This window comes from Enhydra lutris, unplaced genomic scaffold (genome assembly GCF_002288905.1).
Source record: "Enhydra lutris kenyoni isolate GAN:26980312 unplaced genomic scaffold, ASM228890v2 scaffoldscaffold56, whole genome shotgun sequence".
NCBI lineage: Eukaryota > Metazoa > Chordata > Mammalia > Carnivora > Mustelidae > Enhydra > Enhydra lutris.
This window is the reverse complement of record NW_019154140.1, coordinates 9,361,086-9,387,858: the sequence shown is the minus strand read 5'-3', so window position 1 is coordinate 9,387,858 and position 26,773 is coordinate 9,361,086. Positions and strand designations below refer to the sequence as shown.

Genomic DNA, 26,773 nt, shown 5'->3' with positions numbered 1-26,773 from the left:
AGGCAAATACTTTCTCCAAGTATACCTTAGAACCAGAACCAAGATGATAATTAAAAAATATATATCAAATAAATGGCTTTAAATAAAATCTAACTTAAAAGGAAATGGTTTTGATTAATTTAACAAAAGAACAGCTTTCATTTTAATTATAAACTATTTATTATGTGACATTTATATACATAAAGTATCTATCTAATAACTGAAAATGCTATACAAACTCTAGGAAAGTATTCCAAATGTGAAATTATGATTATAACATAAAAAAATAATCAGAATACATCAAAGAAGCATGTGATTCAGTGCCAAATTTATAATTACATATTTAATATGTCACAATCCTTTTGTTCCAAAAATATTCACATGAGAACTGTAAAATGGGCAATTACTTGCCAAAAGCATAAGTGATATTCACTATATAGTACATGGAGAGGGACACAATGCAAAATAAAGATTCTTCAGAATTTCATTATGGAATTGCTAGTAAAACAACAGAACCTGAGGCTACAAGGACCTGTCCAAGTAGAATATTTATGTTAAATATGCCTTTATTGCTTGCCTGGTAGAGGTGATCTGTCAGCCACTTTTGGTAGAAGGATGGCCCACAATAGACACCAGGAAAATTTTTTCGACCACAGCCATATCCGTAACTGGTAATTCCCATTACAAAAAATCGTTTATGTTCTGGTAAGTAGCACATTAACGGTCCACCACTATCACCCTATTAAAAAAGTCCCAAAATAGTGTTAGTTGCTTCTAGTAGTCTTTATATGACAGCAAAACTGGAATAAATTAATCACATTAACCATACATTTATATGAATATACATCTTTAATATACCTTCAAGTTATAAAGATCCATAGGTTTTGAGTCTTATATTCCAACTCAGGCAGGAGGATTTCAGTCTGGCCTGATATTTAGAGGAGCCCTAAAGCTGGTGAATTAACTTCCTGTCTGCATGGTTTTGAACCAGAATTGTACAAATCACATTGTTTGGACTTTTTTTTAGTACAATTACTCGGGAGAAATATAATTTAGGAAATAATGTGCAAAATACTGTAACTACCAGTAGAATACTTCTATCACTTAATGCTGAGTGGGAGAAGTGTAACTTTAAGATGGGTAAAAGAGTCTTTAAGGTGCGTGCGTGGTTGGCTAACTAGAGGAGAGGAGGAAACTGGCGGCTTATAAGAGGTGCCGTCTTTCTACGTGTTCACGTTGGCTGGTGCAGGGTAACAGGAATAAATGGCTAAGGCTCTCAGTTCTACTACAAATCACAGATTCTGTCCTGGTTTCTGCACGGGCTGTCAAGGCGCCAGACACTATCGCTGAGGACTGTTAATCACCGAAAACATCAAGGATGCTGAGATAGCGGTTTCAGCACCAAAGATTAAAGACTGTATTTCTAAGGTGTTTTCAGTTCTCTGTAGAAGGTAGGCATTGTATTTTTGGATAATGAGGAAATTTTGCTTATGAAGGCAATTCAATTAGATGAGATTCTCTGCTGTTTTACTCAGAGAAATTTTTTTTAGTTTTTTAAAGATTTTATTTATTTGACAGAGAGATCACAAGTAGGCAGAGAGTCAGGCAGAGAGAGAGAGAAGGAAGCAGGTTCCCCACTGAGCAGAGAGCCTGACGCAGGGCTCGATCCCAGGACCCTGAGATCATGACCTGAGCCAAAGGCAGAGGCTTAACGCACTAAGCAACCCAGGAGCCCCTACTCAGTGAAATTTTTAAGGAAAAGGACACTGGGAAGATAAACCCTGGATTACAGAAACCAGAATGAGTAGGACAAGGTTCGAGGATGGGGCACTGCTCAGGAATGAAGTGCTGATATATTTAGAAGTAGTGAAGACAAGAGAAATAAAGATTCAAAAAGCACAAGAGACAAAACCAAAAAAATAGATAAATTGACTTCATAAAAATGAAAAAGCTTCTATGCTACAAATAGTAACATCAGGGAAATGAAAAGAGAGACCACAGAATGGGAGAAAATATTTGCTAACCACATATCTGGTAAGGGACTGGTATCTAGAATATATAAAAAGATGCTTATGACTCAATAATAAAAAGATAATTTAAAAATGGGCAAAGAATCTGAATAGACATTTGTCCAAAGATCTACAAATGGCTGGCCCATAATTACATGAAAAAATGATCCACATCATTAGTCACCGTGGAAACACAAATTAAAGCCACGATGAAGCACCACCTCATACCCGCAAGGATGGCTGTGATCAAGAAGACAAGTGCAGACAAGTATGTGGAGACATTGAAGCCTTCATACTGCTGGTAGGAATGTGGAATAGTGTGGCTGCTCTGGAATAGAGTTTTGCAGTTCTTCAAAATGTTCAACATGGACCCAGCAATTCCAGTCCCAGGTGGAACTTCCAAGAGAAACAAGAACGCACTTACACATAAAAAATGTATACTCAAGAGTGTATAGCGACATTATTCATAATAGCCAAAAAGTGGAAATAGCTCCAATATCCATCAGCTATGAATGGATAAAATGAAGCACATCCATACAATGGAATATTATCTGGCAATAAAATGAATAAAGTATCAATACATGCTACAATATGGGTGAACCTGGGAAACATGTTAAGTGAAAGGAGCAATCACAAAAGACCACGCGTTGAATGATTCTATTCATACGAAATTTCCAGGATAGGCACATCTATAGGGATTAGTGATTGGCTAGGTCTAGGGGTAGGTGGGAGGAGAATGGAGAGTGATTTGTAATGGGTAGAGGCCTCTTTTTGGGGTGATAAAAGTGTTCTGAAATTAGATTATGATGATGGTTGCACTGATCTATAAATTTACTATAGAACCATTGAGTTGTACACGTTAAATGGGTGAATTGCATATATGTAAATTATACCTCAATAAAGGTAGTAATAAAAAAAAATCCAAAGCAAATTTTGTCTAAAGTGGACCATGAAACCAAGAAAGCAAGAAGATTTGGATTGTTGGACTGTAGTTAAAAAGGAAAAAAAAGAGTTCAGTACTTGTAAACTTGATAATTAAGACTTCACCAGAAAGTGATCAAAGGCCTTGATGAAGTTTCCTTCTGGCTTTAGAAAAGATTTCAAAGGAAAAGTATTTGGTCTTACCCTGCAAGTATCAAAAATCCCATCTTCATGACCTGCACAAAATGAAGTGTCAGGAATCATTTTCCCATAACTCCACTCAGAGCCACAAATCTTTCGAGAAATATAATGCACTTCCGCTTCCTGTAACACATCTGTAGCATTACCTGTTAACAACAACAACAAAAGTACAGTAAATGATTTCGGAGAGCAGGCATTTTGATAGTTAAAATATAAATATATGATATTTATAATATTATATATGAATATATAGTATTTATTATATAAAATATAAAAATATAAAACATTCATGTTGAATAGGTTTTCTTTCCCAAGTGGCTCAACAATTGTGTAAGACTGTCTGCATACACGCATGTATATGCCTAAGGAGACTGTGGAAGAATGGTCGCCAAATGTTCATGGCCATTATTGCTAGACAAAGTTGGAATTTCAGGTGATTTTTGTTATCTTTGTTTTCTTCTATTACTTGAAGTTCTCTTAAAAGGATCTATACTTTTTTTTTTAAAGATATATTTATTTACTTTGGGGGGAAGGGGAGAGAGAGTCTCAAGCACACTTCCCACTTAGCCCTTGCGGGGCTCAATCCCGCAGCCTTAAGATCACGACCCCAATGGGAACCAAGAGTTGGATATCCAAACAACTACTCCACCAGGTGCCCCAAGGACTTAAACTTTTTACAAAATAGAACTATGTAAAAATTTTCAAGGGGGGCACCTGGGTGGCTCAGTCGGTTAAGCGTCTACCTTCAGCTCAGGTCATGATTCCAGGATCCTGGGATTGAGCCCCGCAGTGGGCTCCCTGCTGGGCAGGAAGCCTGCTTCTCCCTCTCCCACTCTCCCTGCTTGTGTTCCCTCTCTCTCTGTGTCTCTCTCTGCCAAATAAATAAATAAAATCTTAAAAAAAAAAAAACAAAACTGTCAAGGGCCAATGCTGAAATCTATCTTAGGTTCTAAGTTGTGAGCAATTTTTATTAAGTTTTCTAAGAATGGAAAGTTTTGAGGATGGTCTACATGAAAACAAAACAGATTTTTAATTCATATACTCCCTTCAGTTCTCTGCTAATCCCTGAACATAAGTGGTTCTCTGCTACTAAAAAGATAGGAAAATACAGGGCAACACTTCAGGAACTATTAAAGGACAGATTATTGTAAGATTTATCCACAGAAAAGCTTCTGTAACAGCAGCATCTGATCTTATGAGCCTCAGAGTTGCAGTGGTCACATGTGGTAGCTGAGTATTTTGTTGGCCCTGCATCCTTCCCCATTGTCTGTAGGTGGGCCGATGACCTAACCCTTCCATTCTCCTGGGACACTGATTGGTCTAGGAGTATGTATTGTATTGTATTAAGTGCAAGTCTAACCAGCTGGAATACTTCTCTAGCACTGTTGTTGTTGTTTTTTTAAAGATTTTATTTATTTATTTGACAGACACACAGAGAGAGCACAAGCAGGCAGAATGGCAGGCAGAGGGAGAGAAGGAGGCTCCCCACCAAGCAAGGAGCCCGATGCGGAACTCGATCCCAGGACCTTGTGGTCATGACCGGAGCCGAAGGCAGCCGGTTAACCCAGAGCCACCCAGGCATCCCTTCTCTAGCACTGTTTTAACTGGAGCTGCCAGAAGAAAACCTTTTTTCACAGTAGTCACATGACTGCTTAGTTATAAGTTCAAAGCCACTGCAGCCAAATTTGAACTTTTTGACGACAGGCAGCCTGAGAAAATAGTCTATATGCAGAAAGAACAGGCACAGGAAATTGAAATGAAGTATGTCCTAATGACATTCAGATTCCTAGATAGAGGCTTCTTAGAGGCCAGCCACATTTTTGCCCTTTATTTAAAAATAGTTAAAATAATACTGGCTGCATATAAAAGCATATTTGTAACATAGAAGTTATAGAATATAATAATGAAATGAACACCTGCGAACCTACCACCCAGTTTGTGAGTCTGAACAATATTAATACAAGTATGGTACTGGTGCAGGACTATTAAAAGTAACTAGAGATTTTCAAAGTGAGTAAGACAGCTGGGAAACAGACGTCTGGTTTTCTATTCTGTTTGCCTGGTCACTTAGAATATCCTTGCACAAATATAACAGACACTAATTACTGCAGCTTTAAAATAAACTTTGATTTCTGGGTGGCAACTCCTCTAACATATTTTTCTTCTGGAGGAGTAACTTGGCTATTCTTAGGTCTTTTAGAATGAGCTTTTTAATTGTCTCAAAACTCATGTTAGGGTTTATCATTCCCTGTTTTTGTTTTGTTTTCAGTTTTTCAGATAGAACTGACTTCTTCATGTCAACATTGAGTTGTCCTCTTCAGGCATAAAGTATACCATTCCATTTACTTAAGTATTTTTTTTTAATGTCTTAAAAACGTTTTAGAATCTTTTCTATAAAAGGCCTGCAGTCTTTTGTTAGATTTGTTTTAAACTGCCTAATCAGTTTGGTATTACTGCACATGTTAACTTCTGTTAACTTTCTTCAACATTTTATTATGAGAAATTGCAAACATAAGGCAAAGATGAAAGAATTTCTCCATAAACAACAATTTGCCTGCCTCCTATAGATTCTTCAATATTTTTATTTCATCTGTTAACTGTTTTTTTTTTAAGTTTTGTTTGTTTGTTTGTTTTAGGCGGGTGGGAGGAGAGACAGAGGGAGGGGGGCAGAGAAAGTCTCAAGCAGACTCCATGCTGAGTGTGGAGCCTGACCTGAGGCTTAACCTAACGACCCTGAGATCATAACCTGAGCCGAAATCAAGAGTCGGATGCTTAGGGCGCCTGGGTGGCTCAGTGGGTTGAGCCTCGGCCTTCGGCTCAGGTCATGATCCCAGGATCCTGGGATGGAGGCCATATCAGGCTCTCTGTTCAGCGGGGAGCCTGCTTCCCCCTCTCTCTGCCTGCCTCTCTGCTACTTGTGATTTCTCTCTGTCAAATAAATAAATCTTAAAAAAAAAAATAAAAAGAGACACTTAACTGAGCCACCCAGGTTCCCCTGTTAGCTTTTTAAAAAAATTCTGTAATTATTTTGGCAACTTTTTATTTAGATTTAATTTCAAAATTATAGAGAAGTAGTAGAAATAGTACAAGGAAGTGTAAAATGGCTTTTACCCAGATTCAGCAATTACTGACTCTTTGTCACTCTTGCATTATCATTAGTACTCTGTATATACATTTTTCTGAATCATTTGAGAGTAAATGGCAGAACCTGTACTCCTATATTCTTAAATACTGTAGTGTATATTTCTTTTTTTTTTTTTTTTAAGATTTTTTTATTTATTTATTTGACAGAGAGAGATCACAAGTAGACAGAGAGGCAGGCAGAGAGAGAGAGAGAGAGAGGGAAGCAGGCTCCCCGCCGAGCAGAGAGCCCGATGCGGGACTCGATCCCAGGACCCTGAGATCACGACCCGAGCCGAAGGCAGCGGCTTAACCCACCGAGCCACCCAGGCGCCCTGTAGTGTATATTTCTTAAGAGCAAGGACAGGGGCACCTGGGTGGCTCAGTGGGTTAAGCCTCTGCCTTCAGCTCAGGTCATGGTCTTGGGGTCCTGGAATCGAGCCCCGCATCAGGCTCTCCGCTCAGCGGGAAGCCTGCTTCCCCCTCCCCCTCTGCCTGCCCTTCTGCCTACTTGTCATCTCTCTCTCTCTGTCAAATAAATAAAATCTTAAAAAAAAAAAAAAAAAAAAAAGAGCAAGGACATTTTCAGGGCACCTGGGTGGCTCAGTTGTTGAGTGTCTGGCTTTGGCTCAGATCATGATCACTGGGTCCTGGGGTTGAGCCCCACATTGGGCTCCCTGATCAATGGGAAGCTTACTTCTCCCTCTCCTGCTCCCCCTGCTTGTGTTTCCTCTCTCCCTGTGTCTCTGTCAAATAAATAAATAAAATCTTTAAAAGAAATTTTTTCTTACATAACCACATTTTCTTACATAACCACGGTACATTTATCAAGATCAGGAAATTAAACACCGGTACAATACTATTAGCCAATTCATGTTTAATCTCCAAGTATTCTTGGATTTTCCAGCTATCTTTCAGTTATAGAGTCATAGTTTAATTCATTGTTTATAGTTTAATTCCTTTAAGTTACTTTCTGTCTCTATGATTCGTCCATTCTGGGCATTTCATCATATAAATGGGATCATACAATATGTGGGCTGTTAGGTCAAGCTTATTTCTGAGACATAATGTTGTAGCATGTATTAGTACGTTGTTCCTTTTAATGGCTAGATGTTCCATTGTATGAATATATCACATTTTGTATATCCGTGTATCAGTTGATGGAGCTTTAGGTTGTTTTGTTTTGTTTTTTTGCTATTTTGAATACTGCTGCTATGAGCATTTGAGTACAGGTACTTGTGTGGACATGTGTTTTCATTTCTCTTGGGTATATACCTAGGAGTGGAATTTCTGAGTCGTACGGTAACTATATATTTAATTTTTGAGGAACTACCAAACTGTATTCCAAAACCCCTGTGCCATTTTATATTCCCACCAGCAATGCATAAGGGTTCCAATTTATCTGCATCCTTGTCAACACTTGTTTCTAAAGTTTTGATCATAGACATCCCCATGGGTGTGACATCTGTTAACTTTAAAAATTACATTTTCTAACTATTGATAGTGTATCAGAACGAAATAGATTGTGCTAGTTTGGTTTTATATCTGGACATTTTACGAGACTCTCTTAATTCAGTGTGTTATAGATTCTTTATTGTAGGTAGTTGTATCACCTGTGAATAATGAGCGTTTTGTTTTTACCTAAGTCCTATGTGTTTTTCCATCTTTTTCCGGTGTTACTGCACTTGGTAGAAACTCTACCACAACACTGATGAAAGTAGTGATGGTGGGGGAAACTGTTGCTGACTTTAAAAGAAATGTTTTTCTGTAATAATGATGTTTCCTATAGCCTGGAGGTAGATGACCTAATCAGGCTGAGGAAGTTCACTTCGTGTCTCAATTGTTACGTTTTTAACAGGGCTTCTTCTGCGCCCACTGAGATAATTTAAAAAAGAATCCTTTAATCAGTGAATGAGGGAAACTACCTTAAGAGACTTCTAACATTAAGCCACCCTTACATTCCTTAAACTCATCTTGATTATGTTGAATTCTATTTACACTATTCTTGATAGATTCGGTGTGCTAATAATATGTTTGGGATGTCTGCATTTATAATATTGGCCTTCCTTGTACTCTGCTCCCCTGACGTGGGAATCATATACTGAGTTGGGGTGTGTTCTCTCTTTTTGGATTCTTTGGAGGTATTCAGAGGAAATTTAAACAACCTATCTCTGGTAATTAAGGTAGGGCTCACTTGTTCTGAATTCTGGTGTTTTATTTTTGAAAACAATAATGACTGATTCAGGGGTGCCTGGGTGGTTTCGTCACTTAAGCATCTGATTCTTGATTTTGGCTCAGGTCATGATCTCAGGGTCATAAGATGAGCCCTGCCTCGGGCTCTGTGCTAGCCATGGAGCTTACATAGGATTCTCTCTCTCCCTCTGTCTCTCCTCTTTCTCTCTCTCTCAGAAAAAAAAAAAAGAAAAATGACTGATGATTTCTGTCACTATGGGTTTGCCTGTTCTAGAAATTTTGTCTTAATAAATCAGTTGGCCATAAATATAAGGTGGGTGGTCCCCCTCCTTGTCCTCTCTTTTTTGGATTCTGTTGTGTCCTGTTGATCTCTATGCTCTCATTAACGTAAACAAACCAGTACTGTACTGCCTTGATGGCTATAGTTTCATAGTATATTTTGAAATAAGAGTAACTCCCTCAGCTTTGTTGTTTTTCAAAACAATTTTGGCCACTCTAGGTCTTTTGCCTTTTCATATAAGCTTGTCAATTTGTATGAATAGTCTTGCTGGGATTTTGATAGGGATTGCATTGAATATATAGGTCAGTCTGGAGAGAACTGTCATATTAAGAGTATTGAATCTTCCAATACATAAATGTAGTATGGCATTGATTTCTTAGGTGGTCTTTAATTTCTCTATGTCATGTTTTACAGTTTTCAGTGTTTAGACCTTGCCCATCTTTTGTTGACTACAGTAAGTGTAAGTGTGGATCGCTCTCATTTAAAAAAAAATATTCATTTGAGAGAGAGAGAGAGACAGAGTACAAGTGGGGGGAGGGGCAGAGGTAGAGGGAGAAACAGACTCCCTGCTGAGCTGGGAGCCTGACGAAGGGCTCAATCCCAGGACCCCATGGGTCATGACCTTGAGCCCAAGGCAGATGCTCAGCCGACTGAGCCACCTTTTTTTAAACCTTAACTGGTATTTATTGAGCTCCTATAAACTGTTTTTCATAAAATTTAGGAGTTTGGGGCCATATTTTCTTTGAATATTTTTTCTTCTCCACTTTCTCTCTTTCCCCTTTCCAGAAATGCCATTACACATTACACATATGTTGGTGTACTTGATGTTGTGCCACAGGTCTCTGAGTGTGCATTCATTTTTCTTCAGTATTTTTTTCTACATTCTTCAGATTAGGTCACTTCTATTGCTGTGTTTTAGTTCACTGATTCTTTCTTGTGCCATTTCAAATATCTAGAATTTCTATTCAGTTCTTTTTTAAAATTGACTGTTTTTCCATAATAGTCCCTATTTGGTAAATCATTTTCATCACATTTCCCCCTTTAATGATTTGAACAATAGTTACTTTACCTTATTGCGCATATTTAAAGAGCTTCTTTGAAGTCTTTAGATGCGAAATTCAACATCTGAGTCTATTCAGAGTCCATTTCTATTGGCCGCCCCCCTCATAGGTGACACTTTTGGATTTTTGGTTTGTTTGGTTTTTTTTAATGCATGTCTTATATTTTTGTTGAAAATTGGGTGGTTTAGATAATACAACAACTCTGGATTTTTATTCCCTCCTCAACAATGCTGTTGTCATTCTTAAAATGATTTACCTGGGCTTAAACTGTACAATCTGTCTTCCCTACAGTATGTGACTGTTGATGTCTCTGCTCAGTGTTTTTAATTCGGATTTTTACCTTTAGTTTAGCTTCATAGGGCTTGGCTCTATATCTGCAGAGTTTAGTGGTCAGTGCATGATTTGGGCTGTTGGTGAATGAATCTGTGTGTGGGTTGGGGAATGTGTTAAAAAAAGTTCAGTCAGCTTTTTGTTTAATTTTTAGAAGTGAGGAGTGGCAGAGGAGAGGGAGAGAGAGAATCTCAAGCAGGCTCCATGCCCAGTACACACCCTACTCGGGGCTCTATCTCACAACCCCGAGATCATGACCTGAGCTGAAATCCAAAGTCAGATGCTTAACCGACTCAGCCATCCAGGACCCCTTCAGTTTGTTTCAAATCTACTTTGACTTTCACTTTATTGTGAGTTCTCTCAGATTTTCCCCACACATGTATGGTTTCCCAGTAAGCCAAAAATATTTGGAGAGCTTATTGAGCCATTCTATAGCTCTCTCATTTGGGGGATTTTTCTGTCAAATTTCTGACCGTCTTAACTGCTGGCTCTATCTAGGACTGTATTCCCAGGCCAGTAGAGCTGTGGATTTTCCCTATTCGTCTCTTGCTGCTGAGTCCACCTTTTTTTTTTAAAGATTTTATTTATTTGACAGAACAAGCAAGAGGAACAACAGAGAGAGAGGGAGAAGCAGTCTCCCCACTGAGCAGGGAGTCCAATGTGGGGTTCAATCCCAGGACCCTGGGATCATCACCTGAGCCAAAGGCAGACACTTAACCAACTAAGCCACCCAGGTGCCCATGAGTTCACTACTTTTATTAGTAATGCTGCTAGCCTGGATTTTCAACTACTTTTCCAAATAGAGTTCACCTTCTGTGGCAACAAGGTTCTTCATAGCCTTGGTAAAACTACTGTACTGACTAATCTGAGAGGGGAGTTGGGAGAACCCATAAGCAAGAAAGCTGCAAATTCCTCTTTTTACCCAAATTTATAGCTGTTACAAATATTCCTCAATTTGTTGTGTACTTTGGTTGATTTTCAGGACCCTAAAGTGGTCACTTTTGATGATTTTGTCTAGTTTATATTTATTTGGGGGAAGAGGATTTGCCAACCTGCCCATGCCATCACAGCCAAAATTTCTGTTCTTTTATTTGTAAATTTATTATAATCAGAGTTAACAGTTTGTACATTAGCTATCTTTGAACTTGGAGTTTTGCTTTATGGCCTAATAAGTGGTCAATTTTTTTAAAGATTGATTTATTAGTTTGAGAGAGAGTGTGTGCCTGTGCAAGTGGGGGGAGGGGCAGAAGGAGAGAATCTTCAAGTGATTCCTGCTGAGCGAGGAGCTGGACTCAGGGCTTAATCTCATAACCCATGGGATGATGACTTGAGCTGAAAACCAAGGGTTGGATGCTTAACCAACTAAGCCACCCAGGTGCCCCAAGTGGTAATTTTTTTTATCACTTTGTTTTTTTGTTTTTTGTTTTTTGTTTTTTTTTTAATAAAGATTTTATTTATTTATTTGAAAGACAGAAATCACAAGTAGGCAGAGAGGCAGGCAGAGAGAGAGAGAGGGAAGCAGGCTCCCCGCTGAGCAGAGAGCCCGATGTGGGGCTCGATCCCAGGACCCTGAGATCACGACCCGAGCCAAAGGCATAGGCCCAACCCACTGAGCCACCCAGGCGCCCCCAAAGTGGTCATTTTTTATAAAGATTCCAGCTACACTTGAAAAGATAAAAGCCTCTAAATTTTTGAGTGTACTGGTTTGTCTATTAAATCAAGCTGGCTAATTATGTTGTTCAAATATTCCAAATCTTTACTAAGTTTGATAAAAAACAGATTTTTTTATTGTTAAATAAAAAGAGTTCTATCATAGAGGAGTTACAACATTTGCTGTACAATTCTATTTTTCCTTAATATTATCTGAGTCCTGTTTATTAGGTTCAGAAGTCTAGAATTGTTCTTCTTGGTGAGTTGAACCTTTTCTAAATAAAAATGATCTTTTTTGTCCTTTTGTCTTTTGTTTTTAATATTTTATTTATTTATTTGACAGACAGAGATCACAGGTAGGCAGAGAGGCTGGCAGAGAGAGAGAGAGGGAAGCAGGCTCCCTGCTGAGCAGAGAGCCCGATGCGGGGCTGGATCCCAGGACTCTGGGATCATGACCTGAGCTGAAGGCAGAAGCTTTAACCCACTGAGCCACCCAGGCGCCCCTGTCCTTTTGTCTTAAAGTCTATTTTATCTTAAAGTCTATTTTGTCTGTAATTTGCATAGTGATACTAGCTTTCTTTTCATTTTAATTTACTTGATATATTTCTCTACTGTTGTTTTACTTCAGTCCTTCCATATCCTTACATTTTAGGTATTCCCTTAGATAAGGTGGATTTCCTACTCCCTAATCTGATTTTCTGTCTTTTAACTAGTGGTTTGGTCCGTTAACATTTATTGTGATTATGGATATATTTGGGTTTGTTTCTACTGTCTTATTTTATACTTTCTATTTTTCTCAGTTTTCCTAGGCTTATTTCTCCCTTCTTGATTTTTTATTAAGATGTTGTCTTTATTTTCTTATTCCTTAGGTTTCTTGTTCCATTCCAAGTTATATCCCCTATTTGCTTAAATCTAATGTTAATCAGTATGTTAACACTTCTGAATAATACACAGACCTGAGACTACTTTAACTCTGATCACACCATTTGAAACACAGCTTCTCCCCCTAATATTTAAGTGTTGTTTTTTAAAATCCCACAAATTATACATTATTTTTATTGTATTCCAAGGTTTCCCAGTCTCAGCACTATTGACATTGTAGGCCAGATAATTCTTTGTTGTGGAGGGTGAGAGAACTACCCCATGTGTTGAAGGATGATGAGCAGTAATCCTGGCTTCTACCAGTGGCATACTTAACATCCTGCCTAGTGGTAACAAAATTTTCTCCAGACAGTACCAAGTGTTCCCTGGGGACAAAATTATCCTTCATTGAGAACCACTGTTGTATACAATATTTACCTATATAGTTATCTATTTTTTGCTCGCTTCTGCATTACGTACCTCCCTTTTGGCATCATTTTTTTCTTTCTGATACATTTCTTATTTACTTTGGTGAAAGATTATTGGTGGTAAAGTCAGTTTTAGTTCCCTTTTATTCTCCAGTGATAGCTTAGTTGGGTACACAGTTGTGGGTTCATTTATTTTCTCTCAGTACTTTGACCATGATATTTCATTGTATTTTGATTGTCATTATTGCTATTGAGAAGTTTTCTGAAAGGCAACCAGTAGTTATTTCGTAAGGATTTTTCTTTTTTTCTGGCTGTATTCAGACTTCTTTGGTTTTTTTTTCCCCCTACAACTTCATTACAGTGTTTGTAAAGGAATTACATTTTGTTCTGGATATCCATTTGCCTTGAAATATCCATTTTACTCATGGATATCTGGATTCATGTTTTCCATCAGTTACAGAAAAATTTCAGCCCAAATCCATTGAATATTGCCTCTCCTCTATTCTCTTCATTTGTTCGTTCTTGCACTCTCATTAGATGTATATTTGACTTTCTTATCCCATTTATCTTATATCTTACTTTCTGTCATAATCTCTTCTTTTTTCTCTGTGCCACAGTCTAGGCAGTTTCTTCAGATATATCTGCTGGCTCACATATTTTCTCTAGAGCTGAGTCTAATATGATGCTTAATTCATCCAGTGAGTTACAAACTTTAGCAGTTACATTTTTTTCATTTTTTTAAAGATCCTATTTGGTTCTCTCTCACTCTCTCTCTCTCTTTTTTTTAGAGATGGGGGAGGGCCAGAAGGAGAGAGAGAGAGAGAATCCCAAGTAGGCTCCATACCCAACATGGGCCCCAACACAGGCTTGATCTCACAACCCTGAGATCATGACCCGAGCTGAAATCAGACTTACCCACTGAGCCACCTGGGCACCCCTGGTTCTCTTTTAAATCTGCCTGGTCATTCTAGATAGTCTATTGCTTATTTCTAATTCTGTTTTTTAATTTCTTCAAACAATTTACATAAACTTATTTTGTATTCTACACCTAAAATATTAATATCTGAAATCCTTGGGCGAGCTGTTGTTTTATTTCCGTTGACTTTCATTATTATGGCTTTTCTCCTAACGTGTTTGGTGATCTTTGGTTGTAAGGGGATATTTGGTTGATTTTAATCTGTAGGAATCCTAAGTATTTTCAGACCTGGTACTAATTTAGTCCATTGAGTTTATTTCAATTATTGTATTTTTTATTAAATTTTTTTTTAGAGAGAGCGAGAGAGAGCACACACATGAGCTGAGGGGGAGGGGCAAAGGGAGAGAGAGAATCTTAAGGCAGCTCCACACCCAGTGCAGATCCTGACGTGGGGCACGATCTCACAACCTTGAGATCATGACCTGAGCTGAAATCAAGAGTCAGACACTTAACTGACTGAGCCAACCAGGTGCCCCTCAATTATTATATTTTTAAATTATTATCATTGTTTGGTTCTTTTTCATAGCTCCTTTTTATTCATATTTTTAAGTACATCTTTTATTTCTTGTACTATATTAAACACCTTTTTATTATTTGATCCCAATATCTGACATTTTTGCAGGTCTTCTTTTGATATCTATTGTTCCTGCTGACTCTTACTCATAATACCTTATTTGCTTTGGTGTTTAGTGATTTTTAAAATTATAATCCATTTTCATTTAAACTTTATCAGGTGAAATTCTTTTGAGGTCTTAGATGAAATTCAGTTTCTATACAAATGATGTGCATTTGATTCTCTCAGCCATCTAGAGACCTTAACAGTTTATGACCTATTTAACCTAAATCCTAAGCCTGAGTCTTTCTATTCAGAGTGATTTGAGGCAGCAACTCCATATGAGTGGTATTTGCAATTACATGTTTTCTGGGAAAATTCCTACCTTTTTCCCTTTAATGAAGCAGTTTTCCTAGAAATCCTGGGGGTGGGGATGGAGGTTGAGGATGCTTTGGTTTTATCTTGTTCTTAAAAAAAATAAACTTTATTTCATAATAATTAGAGTCACAGAAAGTTGCAAAAGTAGTACAGTGAGGTCCAGGGTGCTCTTTATCCTGCTTCCTGAAATGGTTGCATCTGTGTAACTGATGTGCAATATCAAAATCAAAAAACTGACATTGGTTCAATGTGTGTCGTTCCGCTCCACTTAATCGTATGTGTACATTCTTACCATTACCTCCACAATTAAGATATGGAACTATTTCACCATCACAAAGATCTCCTTTAGGCTACCTAGCCTTTTTACACCTAGCAACCAGTAATTAGTTCTCCATCTCTATAATTTTGTCATTTTAGGAATGGTATATAAATGGAATCATATAGAATGTATCTTTTAAAAATGGCTTTTGTTTTCACCTAGCATAAGCCATCTAAGTTGATACACATATCAATAGCTAATTCCTGTTAATTGTTTAGTATCATTCCCGGTTAAGGATATACAACAGTTTGTTTAATCATTTCCCCTAATTAAGTAAGTTTACTTTTTCCCAGTTTTGGGATACTACCAATAAAGCTTTTGTGAATATTTGTGACCAGGTTTTTGTGTGGAAATACGTTTTCACTTCTCTGGGATAAATGCCCAGGAGTGTGACTGCTGGGTCATATCATAAATATATGTACATGTGTGTGTTTTTTGTTTGTTTGTTTTAAAGATTTTATTTATTTATTTGACAGATCACAAGTAGGCAGAAAGGCAGGCAGAGAGACAGGAAGAGAAGTAGGCTCCCTGCTGAGCAGAGAGCGTGATGCGAGGCTCCATCCCAGGAGCCTAGGATCATGACGGAGCAAAGGCAGAGGCTTTAACCCACTGAGCCACCCAGGCGCCCCCATGTGTGTGTTTTTAAGAATTATATCTCTGGGGGTTCCTGCGGGGCACAGTTGGTTAAGCGACCTACTCTTGGTTTCGGCTCCGGTCATGATCTCAGAGTCCTGGAACTGAGCCCCGTGTCAGGCTTGGTGCTCAGCTCGAAGCCTGCTTGGGATTCTCTCTCTCTCTCTCAGAAGAAAGGAAGGAAGGAAGGAGGGAATGATATCTCTAGTGTTTGGTGCATACACATTTAAGATTTCTATGCCTCTTTTGTGGATTTACCTTTATATCATTGTTATGTTCCTCATTGTCCCTAGTAGTTTTATTTGCTCTTAAATCTACTTTATCTGATGTTAATGTAGCCATTCCTGCTTTTTCTTTTTTTTTCTATTCCAGTTTTCTTTTGATTAATGTTGCCATAATATATCTTTTCCCATCCTTTTATTTTCAACCTGCCTGTATCATATTTAAAGCGAACTATGTATAGATGAACTAGACACTGGGTCATGAGTCTGACTCATTCTTGGAGTGTAGCCCTCTGGCTCCAGCTTGATGAGACCCTCCTCTCACACACTTGAGCGGCTTTGTTCTTCAACGCTCTCAGGCCCCATCAGACCACAGAAATTCATATTCAGTGTTACTACTGGCAAATATCCTCAAGATAAAAGCCAACTTCACTGCTTCAGTTACCTAAGTTCCCATCTTCACATTCAGTCCTTGACCTGTGTATTTTCTCCGTTAATAGTTTTCACAGGGGGACGCCTGGGTGGCTCAGTCAGTTAAGCGTCTGCCTTCAGCTCAAGTCATGATCCCGGGGTCCTGGAATCCAGTTCTGCATTGGGCTCCTTGCTCAGCAGGGAGCTTGCTTCTCCCTCTGCCTTCTGCTCTCCCTGCTTGCGTGCGTTCTCTGACAAATAAAATCTTTAAAAAATTAAAATAGTTTTCACTGGGAAGGTTGGTGTGTGCATGTAATTGACCATGTTAGTCCTTAAAACAGCTCTCTGACAGGTCAGAGAGGTCAGCTCTCATCTTTCAGGTCATGACAGGTATGACAGTGTGAAAGATGGTATAATATAGTGGAAGCAAGAGTTTTGCGGCAGACCAACCTGGGATTGAATTTTTACTCCTCACTTAGCTATGTAACTTTGGGCAGCTTGCTTAACTTCTTTATTTTATTTCATTTATTTATTTATTTATTTATTTATATTTTATTTACTTGTCAGAGAGAGTGTGTGTGTGAGCACAAGCAGGGGGAGCATCGGGGAGAGGGAGAAGCAGGCTCCCTGCTGAGCAAAGTTTCCAATATGAGACTTGATACCAGGACCCTGACATCATGACCTGAGCCAAAGGCAGATGCTTAACCAACTGAGCTACCTAGGCAACCCTCATTTAACCTCTTTAAATCTGTTTATTTATCCATGTCATAGTACTTCTCATAGTGTTATTGAGGGCATTAAATGAGAAATGCATTAAGGGGCTTAGCATTTTATTAAGTACCTAGCCCTGAATAAATGGAAGCTACTTGGATCACTGTTGTTCTAACTGTTGTTAAAGAGTCAATAATTTGCCCATGGTCATTCAGCTAGTACATGACAGGGCTGAGATTCAGGCTTACGTCTATGATTCTAAAGCCATAGTCTTTTCCCTATGCATGTTGCTTTCTTAACTTGTTTAAACAGCATTCACAGAGGAAAAAATTAGTTCTTCAAAGATCTTTCATACATTTATCTGTATCATATCTAAATAATCTACACTTATTTAACTATTTTAAAGTTGAGGGTTTTTTTTTTTTAAGTTTATGTATGTATGTATGTATGTATGTATGTATGTAATCCCTATACCTAACATAGGTCTCGAATTCACAACTCCAAGATCAAGAGTTGCATGCTCTTTGGACTGAGCCAGCCAGGTGTTTCTAATCTACACATTTTTTTTTAAAGATCTATTGATCCATTATAGAGAGAGAATATCCCAAGCAGACTTCCTGCTCAGTGGGGAGACTGATGTGGGGCTCCATCCCAGGGACCTGAGATCATGACCCAAACCAAAATCAAGAGTCAGACGCCCAATCAGCTGAGCCACCCAGGCACCCCTCTACACATATTTAAATGGCTAATTTCCATAGGGAATAGAAAAAAGAGTCTCAGCACTTGAACTCATATATTGCTAACTAGACTTTGATTCCATCAAGAACAGTTGGTACTTAACACAGTACTTAGCTATTCAGGCTGTAGAATAAGGAAGACCTTGATTTGTGCCCTAGCTTCTCAACCGCTCAGATCCACAACTCCTGGTCTGTTAAATGGGAATAATGACATTAACTTCCTAACAGGAATATTCTGAAGATAAGATAAAATAATATATTTAGAAAAAGGCCTAAAGCATGGCAAATGTCCCAAATGGTAACTATTTTTAGAACCAAAGGCAGAGACTATTTTCTACATTTATTTGTTCATAGTTCATAGTAGTTCAACCAGTCAATAATTAGTGCTCATTTGTGCACTAAAGAAAATATAGGGCACTCAACCTGTTTGATATTAAACAGGGTACTAAATTAAAAGGATACTAAATTTGATTCCTGACAGCCAGAAGCTTATTATTTACAATAAGCAATCCTCTTACAGAGCTGGTTCTATCATCTATGAGTCTCAGAAACCTACAAAAACACTTAGAATCATCATTCTTTCTGAGAATGGTTAAAGGTACAAATATGTTAGCAAGCATAACTGGAGAAAGTCTCTATTTCTGTTTTGGAAGATAACTTTCTCTTTCCTACAAGGAAGAAAAAAAAATACAAGAAAAGACATTTCCTTTTCAATGGTTTATAAAGACCTATTGCTCAAACTCATGATATAAAGAGATGAATATACAAAAGGGTTCACCCTCTCCAATAACCAGGAAAAAATGTATAAATAAAATTCAGACTGTAATTACCTTCTTCTTCTGTTCTTCCCCAGCCGCTTATAAAACACTTTGTGTTTTGGTCCAGTTTTTGGAAAACATCAAAAGGCAGACAAATAGGCTGAATATACTCAGTATACCTCACTGCTTTTTTTAAGTGAAATAGTGCAATATCATTTACGTAATTTTCCAAATTAAAGTCTGGATGGATAATGATTGCTTTAACTTTTATCTTCTTGGAGTGTGGATGATGATGCCCTTTTATACTGTTAGTTCCAATCACAGCTCTCCACATTAAAGGATCTCTGAAAGAGAATAAATGTTATTATAAACATGTTATTTAACTAGGTAAATATTCTCAATCTCCTAGTTTTTTGTTTTTCTTATATTAGATTAGAATAGAATCCTACTTTCATATACATGAGGTCACATCAAATAAAAACCAATATATCATGATGTAGGAAAGGAGAAAAAGATCAGTAGAACAGAGGGTCCCCAGGTTCAAGTATATGACATTTTAATATATGATTAAGGTAGCACCTCTTACTTGTGGACAAAAGATTGAATGACTTGATAAATGGTATTGGGACACCTAGCTAACTAACTAGTTTGAAAAGTGAAATAAAATTAAATCTCTGAAAAACATTAAACAGTAAAATAAACTTGATATTGATTAAATGTTTAAATATAAGAAATTTTTTAATATAAAAGTCTTTAAGTCTTCTTTTAGAAATACATAAGGTGGTATGTCTGAGAGTTGCTTCAAAGTAATTGAGAGAAGGGGTTGGTGAGGATAAAGATGAAATAAGTTCAGGGATGTGTTGATAACTTGAAGCTGGGTGATAGGCTTATGGGAGTTCATGAAACTATTCCCTTTACTTTTGTAAATTTTGAAGTTTTAGAATGAAACATTTGGATATTAAATTAGCATGAGAATTATAAAAATTAAACCAGAAAGAAAATGTAGATGAATACATAACAATGATAGCACTGATATAAAACAGGAAGCAACTAATGGATCTTGACAATCTTAAAAACAAAACAAAACAAAGAACAAGTAAAAAACCAAACTGAAAAATCTTTTTTTTTTTTTTTTTTTAAAATTTTATTTATTTATTTGTCAGAGAGAGAGGGAGAGAGAGCAAGCACAGGAAGACAGAATGGCAGGCAGAGGCAGAGGAAGAAGCAGGCTCCCTGATGAGCAAGGAGCCCGATGCGGGACTTGATCCCAGGACGCTGGGATCATGACCTGAGCCGAAGGCAGCTGCTCAACCAACTGAGCCACCCAGGTGTCCCTGAAAAATCTTTTGCAAGTCAAAATCAACAATTAAAACCTTAAGCATTTAATAGTAGTTACATTTGGAAGTAGATTGGGAAGGAGGACTTTTTTACTTTATACATTGTTTACAGATGCTGAAATTCCTTTTCATCCTTCAAATTGGCAAAGTTTATGAGTGTGTGTGTGTGTGTGTGTGTGTGTGTGTGTGTGTGTCTGATAACGCTCAGGACAAGCAACAGTCATAAAAACAAAGGAATACTTATTCATGTGGAATGTATAAACAGGTATCTTGGCAGCATGTACCAATAGTCTATAAAAGTTGCATTGTATTTTGTTTTAAGATTTTATTTATCTGACAGACAGAGCAGGGGGAGGGGCAGGGGAAGAGGGAGAGAGAGAATCACTAGCAGACTCCTTGCTGAGCACAGAGTCCAACTCAGGATTCCATCCCAGGACCCTGAGATCATGACCTGAGCCAAAACCAAGAGTTGGAAGCTCAACTGACTGAGCCACTTAGGCACTCCAAATTGCACTGTAGATATTTAGCTATCTTAAAAATGGTTTAGGCGACCTCTAGAAAGTTTACCCAAAAAATTTAAAGCCCTAGTTCTATTTTGTATAAAAAGAAATCACTGCTTTAAGCTACTTTGAAATAATCATTGTTCTTTTCTTTTCCAAACTTATTCAACTTATATTCCTTATTCACTTCAATTTATATCAGACCATAAGATTCAAAAACAGGCTGTGTACACTGAACACTGCAAAACATTGCTGAAATTAAAGAAGACCTGAATAAATGGAAAGACATCCCATGTTCATGGATTGGAAGGCTTAATATTATTAAGATGACAATACTATCCAAGGAGCACTACAGATTCAATGCAATCCCTATAAAAATCTCCATATTTTTTGAAGAAATAGAAAAACCCATCTTAAATTCACACAGAATGTCAAGGGACCCAAATAGCCAAAATAATCTTGAAAAAGAAGAATGCAGTTGGAGGACTCACATTTCTAGACTTCAAAACTATAGCAAAGTTACAGTAATCCAAACAGTATAGTACTGGCAGATATATACACAGCCCAATGAAAAAGGATAGAGAGCCCAGAAATATAGCCTTGCATATGGGCTCAAGTGATTTTCAACAAAAGTGTTGAGACAATTCAGTGGGGAAAGGACAGGCTTTTTCAACAAATCGTGCTGGCAAAATTGTATATGTACATGCAAAAGAATGAAGTTGGACACTGACCTTATACCATATGCAAAATTAACTCAAAATAGATAAAGACCTAAATGTAAAAGTAAAACAAGGGACTCCTCAGTGGCTCAGTTGTTTAAACATCTGCCTTTGACTAGTGTGGGGGGAGGTCCTTGCTCAGCAGGCATCCTGCTTCTCCCTCTACCTGCCACTCTCCCTGTTTGTGCTCTCTCTCTGACAAACAAATAAATAAAATCTTAAAAAAAAACACTGGAGAAAACCTTCATGATATTGGATTTGGCAATGATTTCTTAGATATAACACCAAAAACACAGGTAACCCAAAAAATCAAATAAATAAATGGAACTTCTTCAAAAGTAAAAACTTTTGTATGTCAAAGGACATTTTCCAGGGGTGCCTGGGTGGCTCAGTGGGTTAAAGCCTCTGCCTTTAGCTCAGGTCATGATTCCAGGGTCCTGGGATCGAGCCCCGTATCAGGCTCTCTGCTCAGCGGGGAGCCTGCTTTCTCCCCCTCTCTTCCTGCCTGCCTCTATGCCTACTTGTGATCTCTCTCTCTGTGTGTTAAAAAAATAAATAAAATCTTAAAAAAATAAAAAGGACATTTTCCAAGAGAGTAAAAAGACAACCCACAGAATGGGAGAAAAAAATTTCAGATTATATATTTGATAAGGGATTGATATGAAGAATATAAAAAGCACTCTTACATCTCAACAAAAATCCCAATTAAAATGGGCAAATGATTTAAATAGATACTTCCTTTTTTTTAAAAAAGATTTTTATTTATTTATTTGACAGGGAGATCACAAGTAGGCAGAGAGGCAGGCGGGGGGGTGGGGGCGGGAAGCAGGCTCCCTGCTGAGCAGAGAGCCTGATGTGGGGCTCGGTCCCAGGACCCTGGAATCATGACCTGAGCTGAAGGCAGAGGCTTAACCCACTGAGCCACCCAGGTGCCCCTAAATAGATACTTCTTCGGAGAAGATATACAAATAGCCAATAAGTACGTGGAAAGATGTTTAACATCATTAGTCATTAGAGAATTACAAATCAACCACAGTGAGATACCACTTCACACTCATTAGGACAGTTATGATAGTAGTAGTGTAAGTGTGGGCAGTGTAAGTGTAATTTTTTCTAATCCGTGTGGAGCACCGGGAAACAGAAGAAACAAATTTAAGAGATACTGTGTAGAGAAAGCAAATTCCCTGGGTCACAGAGCTGTTGTTGATGCCATTATCTGAAAGAATAGAGAAGGAACAGGATTGGAGGAGAGATTTTATTCATTTTCCAACTTACTGAGACAGTGACTCCAGTAAAAAGATATATAGTAGGGAGCTGGAAATATGACTCAGCTGGAAAGACTTGGAGTTTCCAGTACATGGTGATTGCTGAAACAGAAGTAGATGAGACATCTCTAGAAGAGCGTACAGGTAAGGCAGGAGGATAAGAGTGGAAATGTTGCCATTTAGATGATGACAAAGACTCGTCAAGGAAAAGGAGAAAATTAGAGGGGACTTAGAAATCAAGAAAAGAGTTTCTAGGAGAACAGTGGTCAGCTTTGCCACATTATGAAGATCAAATAGGATGGGGACTGAGAAGAGGTCATTGGATTTGGCATGGAGAGGGATCTCTAATAGTGTGTTCAGAGCACAGAAATAAGACTGCAATTGGCATTTTATAAGTCAGTGCAGATGAAGCAAAAGGGAGTCTCTCAAATAAAAAAGAAGAAACGGTAGGGTTCGTCGATAGGTTGCTTGGATTTTTAAATAACGATGGAGTGACCTAAACATGCTTGAGGGTTGTAGGGAAGAAACCAGGGAGAAGACTGAAAAGTACTAGAGACAATGAGGTATAATGCTACAGCACAGGTTGGAGAACCGGCTTTGGGTCGAGGGGCTGTTATTTAACAGCAGTGTGATTGTGGGCAAGTTACCACATCTCCCTCATCTCTGGATTCCTCAAGTGTAAAACAGAGATGATAACAGCTATCTCAGAGAGTTACTGGGAGGGCTTTTTTTAAAGATTTGATTTTATTTGAGAGCGAGCACAAGCAGGTGGAGGGACAGAAGGAGAGGGAGAAGCAGACTCACTGCTGAGCAGGGAGCCCAACACAGGACTCGATCCCAGGACCCTGGAATCATGACTTGAGCCCAAGGCAGACACTTAACCAACTGAGCACCCCCAGGCTCCCTAGGGCTTTTTTTTTTTTTAAACACAGAATTGTATGTAACATCCTTAGTACCTAATCTCAGAGCAAGTCTTTGATAAATGCTTGTTCTAAGAAGGAAAAAGGGATAGTTGATGGTGCAAGGTTTAGGAAATGAGGGGGACTGGAACAGAATGTAGCAAAGTTAGTCCTCTGAAAAGTAGAGAATATGCCTCAGTAATGTCTATTGCCCCAGCAGCTAGACCAGTCCCTAGCATATAACATACATTCAGTCAATGTTGAATAAAGGAGTAAAAACATCAATAAGATTTAGTCTTGAGAAATGTTAAGTGGAATATGACAGTATCTTCAAATACTTAGAGGAGGATTTGGGTTAAATATATATGGCTTCAGAAAGCAGATTAAAAAAAAAAAAACCAAGACACTTATTTCAACATAAGAAAAACTTCCTAAGAATTAAAGCTGTCCGAAAATGAAATTATATTCTTCCCAAGGTAGCAATCCATCATCACAAGAGATGTCTCAAATAGAGAGCCATATGGGATAGTTATGGTTATGCGTGTGGGTTTTCATTCTGGCAAACCAAAATCAAGGATCAAAAAACAAGTTGATCCTTGATTTTGTTGCTCTCCAGCCATGAGCAAGGTACATGAGAATGCCTAAATCTGGGATGTCTGGGAGGCTCAGTCAATTAAGCATCTACCTTTGGCTCAGGTCATGATCTCAGGGTTCCAGCATCAAGTCCCACATTGGGCTCCTTGCTCAGCCGGCAGCCTGCTTCTACCTCTGCTTTCTCTCAAATAAATAAAAAATCTTAAAATAAAGGTAGCATTTTAAGGGTGCCTGGCTGGCTCAGTCAGTGGAACATAGGACTCTTGATCTTGGGGTCATGAGTTAAAGCCCCATGTTGGGTATGGACTCCACCTAAAATAAATAAATAAATAATAGCATGCTGTACAAGCATTGTAAAACACCCCTGAAAGAACAGAATCGATTCCAAACTCTGAAACTCTTCTTCTAGATCTCTTTCTGTACCCTTAATTTATACCTTAGTATCTTATTATTTTTCTGCCTCTATTCCTCAGAAGGTAAATTTATGGAACTGAAATGTATGTTTGAAAAATGTAGTATACAGGGACGCCTGGTGGCTCAGTCAAAGTGGCTGCCTTCAGCTCAGGTCATGATCTTGGGATCTTGGGATCCTGGGATCAAGCCCTGTGTCTAGCTCCCTGCTCAGCGGGGAGTCTCCCTGCCTCTCCCTCTGCTCCTCCCCCATTCATGGGCGCATGCGTGCGTGCTCTCTCTCAAGTAAATAAAATCTTAAAAAAAAAATCTTTGATCCAATGGTGAGAAAGAAAAACACATGGTTACCATATAATAATTTTAAGACAATTGTCATTATTTAAAGCACAATCTGACAAATACCCATAGGCCAAATCTGTCTCCTATTTTTTAATGGTCCATGAGGGGGAAAAAATGTTTTTTTATACTCTTAGACAGCTGGAAAACAAAAACAAAAACAAAAAAAATACTATTTTATTCAAATTTCAGTGTTCATTAATAAAGTTGTTTTGGATCACAGCATACTTATTCAATTTTGTTATTGTATTGTCACTGGCCACTTTGGTCCCATAGTGGCAGAGCTGAGTCATTGTGACAGAGTCCTTAACATTTTTACTATTTTACTATGTTACAGAAAGCATAAACCTCTGATTTATAGGATTCATTTCAACAGTGTGCTAGTGTAAAGCATTATGGCTACTTGTAAACACACAGCTTAACTGAACATGGCTGAAATCAAATGGTCCTCTACTACTACAAAGTATCCCCCAAGAGAATAAAATAGAGGAGTTGTGCTCCGAATACATACCTAGTGTCCTTAGTGCAGTGGGCAGCTGTGAGGACCCACTTACTTTTCACTAAGCTTCCCCCACATATATGAGCAAGAATTTTGCCTGATTGAATCTGCAGGCTAACTACCCATGGCCACGCGCCAGTTTGAGCTGCTGTGCCCCCTACTATCCTGGACCCTTCCAATACATCTGCAAGCGGTGCTGTCCCACAATCTAAAAATAAAAATCATATATTATTTGTACTGAACATCTGATGATATGTATTCCTAATCTTAACATACTAACATAATCTTTTAGATTCCTATTCAAAAAACAGATAAAGCAATCTGGATACCTAAGGCATTCCCATATTTTGAGGAAAAAAAGAATCTTGAAGGAGCGTTAAGACAAATATGCCTTAAATGATCACTACAAATAGGCATTAAATCAACACAGTTCGTTAAAACTATTCCCCCAAAATCTAAAAAGAAGATAAGTTTCTCTGACCAGGTATCATGTTGCTTCTGGGACAAAATGGCAATTAAAGAGCCTGGGACTGGTGAAGCAACTTCTAATATTTGCTATTTGACTTGTTGGGTGAATTTTTCTCAAGTGTAGTAGGACAAGGGCACCTACCAGCCTTTTCAACTCTTGAATTCCTAACCTTTAAAGTGGGAATGACAAACCTCAGAATGTTTTGAGCATAAACAGCAGCGCTCTACAAGCGTATGGCATTTTTGCTACGATGACTACTACACTGTCATAATTAACCAGACTGCGTAGGTCTGTACATTTTAAAGGTAGTTGGGCAAGCAGAAAAGGAGGGAGCCAAATTCACACACTACAGAAGTGGGGAGCACGCAAGGGATGCTGTTCAAAGAGGGGAATGAACGGATACTGCCCTCTGCGGCCCCCGCTTCCTTCGGGGCCTGGAGCACCTTCCGCCCTCCTTGTGCGGCCTCCCGCCACCCAGGGGCACCGGCCTGCACCCCCCAGGAGCTGCGCCCAGTCCTTCGGGGGAGTGAGTGGAGTCCGGAGTCGGGGAGAGCGCTCCCCACGAACAGCAGTGCGGCGCTCAGGAGCCCCAGCCCCATTTGGGAACTCCTAGTGGGCAAGATGGCGGCAGGCATGGGCTGCCTGCGTGGGCCGCGAGCTGGAGGCCTAGAAGACAGGAGCGCTGGCCGGCAAGGCCAAGCCTGCCGAGGAAGCCAGGGGCGTGGGAGCCGGAGGCCTGGGAGATTGGTGCGGTTGCTGGGATGCGTGAGTCCTTTGGGTGGTATCCGAGTTGGCGTCCACTCATTGGACAGATGCCGGGGAGGAGCCTGTGCCCCGCCGCCGGCGTCTAAGTGCTCATTAACGGGCCAGACCCACTGGCTCGTGCCATACAGCTGGGCTTTTGTGCTGGGAGAGGAGTGGAGAACAACTGGGTCTTGCTAGCTCAGACTTGTAGGGCCCAGAAGGCTTCCAGAAGTAAGGGCAGCTACACGGAGGCATGTAGGCTGGGGAGGG

At 38.8% G+C, this 26,773-nt stretch overlaps 1 protein-coding gene across 2 annotated transcripts; it reads right to left on the bottom strand.

The window, feature by feature from the left end:
- Nucleotides 1-381: 381 nt before the first annotated feature.
- Nucleotides 382-26,394, bottom strand: LOC111158018 (transmembrane protease, serine 12). Of its 2 annotated transcripts, none has more exons than XM_022519794.1 (5): nt 26,166-26,394; nt 25,303-25,498; nt 18,803-19,074; nt 3,114-3,256; nt 382-718 (listed from the first exon to the last, which is right to left on the bottom strand). In XM_022519794.1, the coding sequence occupies exons 1-5, from the start codon at nt 26,392-26,394 to the stop codon at nt 467-469; spliced, it is 1,092 nt and encodes a 363-aa protein (XP_022375502.1). In that variant the 3' UTR covers nt 382-466. The 2 variants fall into 2 exon arrangements, with proteins under 2 accessions (XP_022375502.1, XP_022375503.1); XM_022519795.1 differs by having other exon boundaries at nt 26,163-26,358.
- Between the last annotated feature and the right edge of the window lie 379 nt (nt 26,395-26,773).

Bases quoted from the DNA above. Each gene is read 5' to 3' on its own strand.
- LOC111158018 (XM_022519794.1), bottom strand. From the start codon at position 26,394: ATGCCTGCCGCCATCTTGCCCACTAGGAGTTCCCAAATGGGGCTGGGG. The intron at 25,499-26,165 runs GCAGTATCCGTT...TTTTATTTTTAG, and splicing joins GGAAGCGGGGGCCGCAGAGG to ATTGTGGGACAGCACCGCTT. The intron at 19,075-25,302 runs GTATGTATTCGG...ATTCTCTTTCAG, and splicing joins CACTGCACTAAGGACACTAG to AGATCCTTTAATGTGGAGAG.